This window comes from Dermacentor variabilis, chromosome 2 (assembly GCF_050947875.1).
Source record: "Dermacentor variabilis isolate Ectoservices chromosome 2, ASM5094787v1, whole genome shotgun sequence".
Classification (NCBI taxonomy): Eukaryota; Metazoa; Arthropoda; class Arachnida; order Ixodida; family Ixodidae; genus Dermacentor; species Dermacentor variabilis.
The window spans coordinates 123,597,595-123,608,670 of record NC_134569.1 but is presented as its reverse complement, the minus strand read 5'-3'; the positions used below and the strand labels follow the sequence as shown (position 1 = coordinate 123,608,670).

Genomic DNA, 11,076 nt, shown 5'->3' with positions numbered 1-11,076 from the left:
TAAGTGTTCGATGTAAAAAAAATACCAACTGTATTGGTTCGAGAAGTAGTGTCCCAGCCGTGTCTGATGTGTTACCAAACCGACAGTTGGCCTCTGCTCATGCGTCTAGATGTCACTGCTTAGACTGAAACCTGATTGGCACCGCCATGCACTATGAACCATGCGGAACTTCAGCGTTGTCGGGCAGCCAAATTAAAGCGGTCGAATAGTGTCACGCCTGAAGAACCGTTTATTGCTCCAGGCGCTTTCGTGCAGCGACGAGAAGCGCGAGCGCTAGTTACTTGCTCATTTGCCAGCGCCTGCTAGAAACAAAGGCATTGCCGTGCCAGAGGTGAATTTGGTAGAAGGCACGCGAAAACACACCACTCCTCAGCTTTAGATGGCTGCTATATATTATTGGGGTGTTGCAAGACTACTTTCATTATTTTTTTTATTCCTTTCTTTTTTCATTTCCTTTCTTACACTCTAAAAACTAGGAAGGGTATCGCAGGAGTGAAGCTGCCGGTTCACTCTTCAAAGCGTCGTTTTACTCTCGCAAAATGCCGAGGAGAGTGAAATGCATTGTTCACTCTGTCACCAAGGAGAGAGTGAAATGTGCTTTTCACTCTCCCCTTCAGAGAGAGAGAGTGAAAAGACTCTTGCGACATTAGAAAAGAGAGACTCTTGCGGCAATAGAAAACAAAACGTAGCGTAATCTTCTGCTTCAACTGTAGGTGGCTGGCCCCGAACATGGCAATGTATCATTCATGCACGCTGAGCAAAGAACACATCGTTTTGCTTCTAGGAGAACAGGCCGCCGCAGTTCAACGGAACGCGTAGCGAGCGCTCTACTTTTTCACTCGGAGTTGCTCCACCGCGCGCGCGCGCGCTCAAGATCGCGGAACAACACAGCACCGGAGAAAGGTGACCGTCCGCCGAGCAGCACAGCAGCAGCCAATGCATTTCAGCAGCAAAGGCCAGCCAAGGGAGATCGTATGTCAGCCATCTCGCGTCGCCACGAAAACACGACTGTCGTTCGTCATGCCTTGGATATAACAGCAAATCCTCCACGGTAAGTGAATTCTAACTTAGGTGCACATTGTCCGTATATGTCATGCTATCGCCAGAAAGTCTTCGCTGCGCTTAGCCGACGCGATTGACAAAGGACTAGGCATACGCGCTGTGTCTCTCGATGTCAATCGAAAAAGTCAGTCGTCGCGATAACTGCATGTGATTTTATCACTTTGCCGTTGTCCGTAAGAGCTTTAAAAATCGCAAAAGCTGCCAGAACTATGGTATGTTCAATAAGACGCCAGGCGAGAGGACGCTTAAAATGGTTAGTTCTCCAGCCCGTGATTCCGAGCCTATGCGGAGCGTGATTAGCGTGCGTTTTGTGTGTTTGAATTTATTCAGTTTGGCAGTCTACTGTGTACGGAACGCTGTTGAACTAAGGAATCACATAACAGAAAACGTCATTTTGCTGGCAGCATGCTTTTTTTTATAAATAAACCGCGCGCTTGACGGTGTCTCGCGCAGGGGGAATCTGCGACCACTGAAGTTACGTGCAGCACCAGTGCTAGTTAGAAACTTTGCCGCAGGCATTCAGCTGCATGCTGCAAGAGGTCAGTTGGGCGCGTTATCTTGAGCTTACTGAAAACGCATGAGGAATCCATGTTTCATGCTGAAAAAAGTATAAACCCCATATAAGCGATCTTGCGCGCGGCAGCTACAAGCGACGCGACAGAGATGGCTGTCGCGTTCGCTCGTCGCCTACAAGTCGTACTCCGTGCGAGCGACGATTTTGAGCGACGCCTCCCCGGTGTTGCCGGCATGAGGGCTGCAGTCACGCGTGACGCGTGCTTTAGTAATTTACGTTGATGTATTTTACTATAAAAAGTAGCATAAAATATTTCCGGAGGTCTTGCAGTACGTTCTTATCCTTGCACGTATAAAAATTGAATCATTTGCTCGTTCCGCGCGACAATCGGTAGTATTTGAGCGATGTATGTACATCCAGTTCCGGCATCGCGCTATTGGCTAGTCGCTCATAGCACTTTCGGGCGACGAGCGACGATTTCTACATTTCCAGAACCGAGCCATCTGTTCAAGCGACGGCCCGTTTTGTCGCTCGGAGCCGTCGCTCGTCGCCGTCGCGCACTAAATCGCTCTCACAGTGTTTATCCCTAAGACTGAACTGTTTTTGCTCATGTTGAAATGGTGTGATTATAGGTCTGGTTTTGTCTCCTGTTGCGGTTTTCGTGCACGGTGCGAAACTGAAAGGATGCTTATGTCTACGAACTCGGTGAATTGTCGAGCAGCTAGTTACGCATCGGCATCGAATATAACGGCTGCTGTGTGGAAAAACAATTGCAGGGGCGCTTTGCATACGCTTATTGTTTTGGACATGCCTGTGCATTTGCTAATATGAGTTGGCGTGTCAGAGTTATGTCATATGAACAGCTAAATCAGCCTTCCTCTGGGGGTTACAAGCGTAATGTGTGCATTTTGCTATAGCATGGCAGATGAAGATGTGTTGATGTGATGAAGATGAAGATGTGAAGAATATTTATCGCTTGAATATTTTTAGTAGAGAAATAAAATATCAAAATAAAATGTTGCTTTAATTCCGTGTTACCAGTCTGTCGTACACAGAACAATAGGTTCGTGTAATAAACTAATAACTGCGGTTTAACTGCAACTTTTACATGCCTACAAGAATCTAAAATGCTAGATTTCAAACTGCAGCAGTAGTCGGGTCTGTCAAAAATGAACTCCGCTGCGCACATCATGCATGAAAATAAGTTCATGCCTTTTAGTAAGCTTAGATGCAGGCCGCAGTGAACTTGTTAGTATTGAAATGTGGGTAAGCTTGCCATAACAAGCCTTGTTGCCCCTTTTTATAGGCACATCCATATATCCATTGAGCTGAAGGACAATATTTTCATCCCTACTGAGCATCATGTTTGCAGCTATAATCCTCAAATTATGGCTTCAGCAGTGGCACAACCAGGGATGGTGCGGGGGGGGGGGGCACACTGGGCACGTGCTTAGGATGTGTCACAAGTGGTGTTTGCGATACACCAGACTCATGACAGACCTATGACGTCTGAAAATGACCAATATTCTATTCATTAGCAGGAGCATTCTAACATTAATGAAAAACAAGGATGACCTGTGGTTTATTTGTTTTTTTTTCTTAAATCTAAAAATTGAAGTTAGTTTAGCAGTTGACTGTTGCAGTCATTTGGATGTTTTGCATGCATTTCACTAGGAAGACTAAGAGCTAAGACTTTTTTATTGCCACGGCCTTGACTGTCTTGATGTTGTTTTGCACCATGCCCTTGTGTTGACTTTTGCATACGATATTTTTCAGGCACCCGCTTTATATAACGCAAGAAGGCAGCTGCAAGGACACGAGGATGTGAAAGAGCCAGTGCAGCGCGACTTCACGTAGTGCAGAGGAGCCAATGCCAAAAAATCAAAATACATTGGCATGTTATTTGGACAAGAAAACTAGTATGTGGGTATATTGGGTGTACCATTTGACCAAATGTCAACAAAATCAAGATACAGTATGTTACACGAAGATGAAAATTCTCACGTGCTCCAGGCAGTCATCTTAACATGGTATATTTATGTAATGTCTCTGATTGGAAAGTCAAATCAAGTATGCTCTCTGGAGACAAACACATAGCAGCAAGTGTCATTGAAAAGTTAAAAATGTGTTTTAAGAAAGCTGATTAGTTCTGAGAAGTGACTGCTTTTTGTCTTGCCTCTCAACAGATATATCCATGTGATAAAAAAATAGTGGTACAATGAAATTGCATATTTGCTTAGCAACATGATACATACTTGCAATGAGCACGGTGCCTGTGTTTGCTATAAAAAGCAACAGCCCATGCTTGGTTAGGTTAGGCCCACTACAACATGCAGGCATGGGTGATTGGCGCTTTTTTTATTTCTGTGTCGTGAGGCTTATTGACGTGCGTATAGGTGCAGTGGCACGCAGTATGGCTAGTACAAAAAGGGGGGGGGGGCAGATATATGCAGCTCACTGTACACAACACAGGGCAAAGGAAATCCGTGTTCAGCAACTATGTTAAATGCCATGTACGTAAATTTTACAACACTACTCGTTCGAAGCGCGCACAGGTGCATATTGAAGAAAAGTTTACAGGGTAGATAATTTAGTTCGTAATTTACACTAATTTTGCTCTAACCACGAGACATAATTTGAAGATACTGCACGGAAAAACCTAGAGCGAATTAAATTGTGTGTCAGTTTCGTGTGTATACATATAGTCTTCCCTATGCATCAGGTTTTTTGCGTAATGCATTAACAGTTGACAGCCTATCTTATGATGTGTACTCTGTTTGCATTGCAATTGTTTATTAGTTTACTCGTTTGTTTTGCGACTGATGAAATGCCGGCATATATATATTTTCAACATTTGACATAACCCTGTATGTTTTGCAGGGACAACCCAGGACGTGCATTTCTCAGCACCCAGTCAACTGCCAAAAGTGACTCAAACACAGGCCACCAGTAAGTGGACATCAGTTGCAATTTCACATTATGCAGTTGGCGGCTGCCTTGTACGGAGGCTTTTTTTTTTTTAATGAGAGGGTGATGTCGTTCTAATGTACATTTTGACCACAAAGGTGCGATCATGTCTCACAGAGGCATATATGGTTGCTATTCTCTGCGAGGGACGTGTTCTCGTGTTCGTGAAGCATTTGTGTTTGGCAGTATTGTCGCCCAATGAGTCGGATATAAACACTAACTCGCCACTGCCGGCAAGTAGTTGCGAGAAACGCATTATGACGCTGTAAAGTTATTTCATTAATTCGAAGGAAAGTTTTGCAGCAGGAAAAAAGGTTGCTATTCCAGGTAAACATGTCTTTTTCTCACAGGTTATTTAGCCAAACTGTGGATGCATGAAATTCGTGACTTATGAATAGATTTTAATTTATTCTTTAGTAATGCTTCTAAAAGAGACTAGAAATAGCATGTGACTACCTCTGCAATCAGCAGACCATATATTTACAGTCATAAGTGGCAGTTCCATGCAGTCTCGCACTTTATATAACCTTTCCTTTCAGCAACATTGGAACTGGTGGCTGCGTTTTCAGAAGGAGAAGTGCACTTGACACTGCATATGTATGTGTGAATTCGGTTTTCTTCGTATGTGTCGGCTCACTGGCAAACAGTGCAAAAATCTGTTGTACCATGAGCCTGACGACACCTTCTGCTGCTAGAAATGCGGCACTTCGTATTTTATAGTACTGCATGACATTTAAATCAAAGCTACCACATAAAATGATCAAGAAAACTAACCGCTGTTATAGCTGTTTTCCTCAAAGAACGCTTGTCCTTTATGGGCTGTGTTAATCTGAGCTCTCCACCGATGTTTCAGTAGTATTATCCCTTAGTGAGTGAGAGATTGGGGGCAATTAATCGTGTTAGTGTTTAAGTGGTGTCCTAATTATGTGCATTTGTTCCAACAAAGTTGTCTAGATAACTTTATTGTGTAGTGTAAAGCTTATGAAACCATCAGCAACTACTGAGTTCCTAACACGCATATGGATTTGTCACTATACAGGTGGAACTCGGCTGTACCACTGCAGTGCTGCGGAAATTGCCTTCACCAGCGGCTTTGCAACAGCTGTTTCGCAGCATGTCGGTATGTGTTAATTTATAATTATGTTGGGATGGGCTAGTATTATGGACCACTGCTACTCTGTATTGTGACAGATCCATATGATAAGGGATGTAATGGGCACAGCGAAAACCTTTGAATTTTTTACTATGGTACATAAACAGGCTCTCCTTTTCGTCACTGGAGCAGGAGAGAAGGGCATGCAGGCACTCCTGAATGTACATATATTTCAAAACATGAGAGAGACATATACACACACACACACACACACAATATTAAACTAAAGGCAGGGACGTTCTATCTTTCATCTTGAATTGAATTGTGCAGCGCAAAAATACAACACAGACCCCAGAGAAGCACACATGTTAACAGGTTTGATACACACGTTAGTTCAACAGATTTGATATTTCAAGTGTGCTATTTTACACAAGGGGGAAGGGAAAGGGGAGAAAAATCTGAAAAAAAAGTGGAGTGGAAAAAAAGGAATCGTGCCAAAAAGCATGAGAAGCATCGCGCAGCCAGGATCACCAGCAGGACATCTAAAAAGCACTCTGATAAAATTACATACAGGACAACCTTACGTATAGTTTGTTTCAATCAACTCAGATCACATGCAGCCATTACTGCAATCAAGTTGTTTCCTTATGTCATATGAGGGAATGATGTGGGCCCAAAAAACTGTTTAGAGCTGAAGGATTATGTTCCATTCTAGCCTCATTGCCTGCTTTTTTATCATATTGTTATCAGCTGCTTATGTTAGGGACAAAAAGTAAGAGTACGAACTGTTTCCCGATTCGCCATTCCACACAACATGTCTTTGTGACTATATGTACATGCAGATGATCCATAGTTGAAAAATATTCAGTACAGTAGAATCTCATTGCAAGATGCACTTGGTTGTAAGAGACATCTGAAAATGGTTTGGTTGGTTTTCCGATGTTTGCCACGTTAACAATACTGTATACAAGAGACACCTTTGTTACTAAGGATGAGTTTTTAAGTATTCACTACTTCGAAGGGACACAACCCAGACACATTCACTTTGTGCACCTTGTGTGCTCCGAAGGGCGTAAAGATCACGCAATCCTTACACAAGTCAATCGCGCATGTCTCTTTCAGCATGAAACAGAAAAGGAGGGCAACGAGGACAGTGCAGGGCAGAAAGTGTCGGCAGTTGAAGCTGACGAGCGTCTAAGAGCACCTCAAAGGTACTGCGAGCAACAAGGCTTGCAAAGTGAAGTGTTTAAATTCCAGAAGTTGGGAACGAAGCTAACACAATCTACAGTCACTAAAAAGCTGTGAATGTCTTCTTTAAAGGGCCCCTAAACTACCGAGGTTGAAATTTAGTTGCGGTGTTGCAGTTCTACGCAATAAGGCAATAAACAGGTAGCCACGAGAATTTTTCGAAACGGTGCAGTAATAGTGGAGCTACGTGTGTTTGATTACCGAAAAGTAGTCCCCACTCATTTTACTCTTTCATCTGGTACACGCCATATGGACAGTATCGTCTTTTCCTTGCCTAGTACACCTCCAAATGTTACGGGACAGGCCAACACCAACGAGCTCTGTTGCTGCCGCGCTGGCCCGTCGTCCTGCGAGGGGTGGCGCTAATACAACGGAACTATATGGTGACTCGTGTTGAAGAGCCTCGTAGGGAGACCCTTCTATTGGCGTTTCTGTTCTTTGCCCCCATTGGCTGCCCGCAATGGCATCGCGCGCAACGCGACGAGGAAGAAGGAGTGTGTGTATTTGCTTGCAGGCCTTGCCGGCAGTCGTACACTTTCGTTCGACCAATCGACAGCACCGGAAACTGGTGACATCATCAGAGACAGCCTGGTGACGTCAGGACAAACTGGGGGGTGCAGGATAGGTCCAGAGAGGCGCACGGGGTCATTTTCTTCATATTGTGGTGCTCCGGCAGTGCTACGCACTCTGGCATTTGGCTTCGTCGATCGTGACGGCATTCTGATTTCGATACGCGTGTTTACTTGAAATGTTCAAAAAATGTCGAGAAGTGGTTTTGGGACCCTTTAAGCCACCCTGAGCATTTATTCCTTCAGATATATCAAAACATACTTTAGTGATGATGCATAATAAAGTGATCTAGTCTGGCTCCTCAGTGTCTCAAAATTTTTGGTTTCGAGAGACATGTTTCCCGTGCCTCTTGAATATCTTCTGATGAGGCTTTACTGTAATATACGCAAACAATTGTAAGTCCTCCTGCAAGTATTATGCATTAAGCCTGGTCACTTATGTGCAAAGCTTGTGGTTAAGTCTTGATGTCCGTACTTTTTAGAGCTATGTTTATTAATTCATGCTGTTCTTATTGGTTCTTCGATGCAGGAGACAATGCCTACGAAATTATTGGCCCTGATCATGAGAGCCCTCAAGGGGCAAACAACATCTCTGTTGCAGAAGTGAGCCCGGTACCACTTGGAAGTTACCATGACAGATGACACGGCAGCAATAGATACAGAGACTGCCACGTCTACTGCAGCTGCAACAGTGTACGAGGCAAGCAGCAGCGCGTCAGCATCAGCAGCAGTGTCAGAAGGAACCACACCAGGCCTGGTAGAGCAACATGTGTGCTATCACTGACTTTTTTTGTAGTGGATACAATTCATTTGCTCAACATACAAAAGCTTTTCACCACGACTGTGAGCCAGTGTTATTGTGCAGCAAGTGCAAGACTAAGTTAGGTGTTATAACACAGTACAAGCATCACTTTAATATATGCAAATGCAAACATATTACAGTTGTTGCCTCCCCAGCCAGCCCACATAGTGACAACAATGTGGAACACATGGTGGGACACACCTCTCCCCCATTACAAGATAGTAGAGACTGTCAGTGTTGTTGCTAGATTGACTGGTCTTTGTAGGCAACTAGAAGGACAACACAGGTGTCATAAGATTGTTGTTGATGTTGTTGTTGAAGAGATAAAAATGAAGTTTGATGCAGCTGAAGTGCCAACTGATATTGAGCACATCAAAAGCAACCACCTGAGAAAGCAACACTATCGAAATTTGGGTATCTAATGTGCCGCCAACTCTGGTAAGAATGGCATAGGACAGAAGTGTGATGAAAATCACACAGACACTGCTGTTGCATCACTGGCCACAGTGAGCAGCGACTTGTAGGGCAAGAGAGTCAACTGAAACTAACATTATGATATAGTGTCATGCTCCCATGTGACCACTTTTCAAGTTATTTTGCAAGATAGAGCTCAACCTCCAGAAACGAGACTGCAACTTGTCTGTAAAAAAGCTTTCACAAAAAATTATTCATAACACTATTAACATAGCAGTATCTTTTTTTTGTGTCGGTTCGAGGTTCCCGGCTGTCCATTAATGCAAAAATTGAGGAAAAAAAGAACATGTGTCGTACTTACACCTTTTTAACAAGTACGAGGGGGACAGAACTTTTCTAGTCATGCATCTTCATCATACTATCAAGTTTTTAAATGCCTTTTATAATTATTATTACCAGTTATATCTGAGTGCATTGTATGCATGTAGCAGGTGTAAAATCAGGTAAGTTGGATCAGATGCCTTATCTGCAAGCGAGCCCTATATTCAAGAAATTTGAATTAAAATAGTTACGTTAGAGACGCAGTCTTTCAGCACTTTATTGCCTGTGGTTTAAGCATTGCTCAATACTTTTGTGGGTGGCAATTTCAACCGGCACAGCACTGCGCTTTGCCACAGTCACATTTGTCTTCAAAGCGGTGTTTACCATTTGTGTTGATCTGTTTGTGTATGCATAGAGCAAGTTTTTAATTTATATTTTTCTGCATTCTTGTGCTTGCACTAAGCTTGTATAAGGCAGTTACAAAATGTGCGTCATTATAACGAACTGTTCTGTTGAGCTTACACTTGCAAATAATCGTGTTCAGATGGCCGCACTTCTATGCGGGTGCACCGCTAGCTTTGTGTATGTTCTCATGTTTGTATAAAGCTTATATAAGCTAGTTAGAAAATGTATGTTACTAAGCATTGTGATATTCCTTAAAGAACTGCTTGGTTGGTTTTACACTTGTGAATTAGTATTGAGGCGGTGGTATTCCCATGTATGCCCACTGCTAGCTTTCTGTGTCCTCACGTGTTTGTATTAAGTTTTTACAAGGGAGTTACAGCATGTACGTCACTAAGCGCTGTGATATTTTTTAAAGAACTGCTTTGTCGGTTTTACACCTGTGAGTAATAGTACTCGGGTGGCACTAGTCATGTGTAGGTACACAGGGACCATTTGTATACATTATGCTCATGTAAAGCAGTTACAAAGTGTATGTCACTAATTACTGTGATATTTGTTGAATTGCTGTGATGGTTTTACACATGTGAATAATAGTGGTCAGGACACAGTACTTGCGGTGTATAGTTGAATTTATACACTGCCAAGACATGGGCTGTATACGTACCAAAAGAAATGTATGTCATTATATTGCTGTGATTATTACTGTTTGGATTTTATTAAACTGTAATAAAATTGTTTCTTGTATCTATTGAGGTATGGCAATTTGTCATGCAACCAAACTGAGGACCTGAACTTGTGCATACAAATAAACAGCTAATTTAAGAGTATACTGCTCATATTCTGCTAAACCAGTTTAACAAATCTTGTACTACAATGCTGGAAAAATGACAGAGCTGACTCGGATGTACAGAAAAAGTTCTGCACTGGCTGAAGGACTGCCCCACACTGGAGTTCGTAATGTTGCGTTTATTGGAGTAGAACAGAAAGTGCACTTCTATTAAAAATGCGACAGTCGGTGCAGAAACATTAGGCATACGAGCGGATGTGGCACATTTTTTTCAGGGCCCTCCATGCCTACTACTGCATTTCTAGTCTTCCTGTGCTCTGCGTATAAGCCCCTGTTCAGCCAAGGTTTTTACTCCATGACAGTTGTTCTACTGGGTTCGTAGCAATATTGAAGAAAAAAATTCAATGGTTTTCAAGGACTTTCGAGGCCCCGACGCAATAACTTCAAGGATCTCGTGCAATGTGTGTAGTAGTTTGGACAGGCAATAACTTGTTCAAGAACACCGTTAACTTTAATGCAAACAAAAGAAAACAAAACAAATCGCATTTCAGCGATTTCAAACATTTGAAAGACTGCTAATTTGCCTTTCACCGCCCACCACTAAACGCACACAAGGAAGCATTTCAAGAAAGCGCTCAGTTTTTCTGCAATAGCACAATTAACTACTTGGACCTGCAACATTTGCAGTTTTTGAATACTGTTTGGTTTGACAGTGTATGTGATGTCATCTGTTGCCTCAGCTTTTTTCCCCATCAAATAAGCAATAGTCATTTTTAATTTCTTTTTATTGTGTCTGTCGCTCTCAATTTACTCTTCACGGCTTCTCTTCGAATGCCTCAACTGTTGAGCTTCCTGCTTCTGCTCCTCCAAGCACATTCGTCGCCGGTTCCATGT

General features: G+C 42.9%; 1 protein-coding gene across 3 annotated transcripts; it reads left to right on the top strand.

Annotated features, from left to right (window-relative positions):
- Positions 1-792: 792 nt before the first annotated feature.
- LOC142572648 (uncharacterized) lies at positions 793-8,596 on the top strand. Of its 3 annotated transcripts, none has more exons than XM_075681917.1 (5): positions 794-1,051; positions 3,353-3,499; positions 4,457-4,525; positions 5,583-5,663; positions 7,983-8,595. In XM_075681917.1, exons 2-5 carry the CDS (start codon positions 3,447-3,449, stop codon positions 8,011-8,013), a joined length of 234 nt encoding a protein of 77 aa, XP_075538032.1. In that variant the 5' UTR covers positions 794-1,051; positions 3,353-3,446; the 3' UTR covers positions 8,014-8,595. The 3 variants fall into 3 exon arrangements, with proteins under 3 accessions (XP_075538031.1, XP_075538032.1, XP_075538030.1); XM_075681915.1 differs by having other exon boundaries at positions 808-1,051; positions 3,353-3,495; XM_075681916.1 differs by lacking the exon at positions 3,353-3,499 and having other exon boundaries at positions 793-1,051; positions 7,983-8,596.
- Positions 8,597-11,076: the final 2,480 nt, after the last annotated feature.

Bases quoted from the DNA above. Each gene is read 5' to 3' on its own strand.
- LOC142572648 (XM_075681915.1), top strand. From the start codon at position 3,447: ATGCCAAAAAATCAAAATACATTGGCATGTTATTTGGACAAGAAAACT. The intron at 3,496-4,456 runs GTATGTGGGTAT...TATGTTTTGCAG, and splicing joins TTATTTGGACAAGAAAACTA to GGACAACCCAGGACGTGCAT. The intron at 5,664-7,982 runs GTATGTGTTAAT...TCTTCGATGCAG, and splicing joins AGCTGTTTCGCAGCATGTCG to GAGACAATGCCTACGAAATT.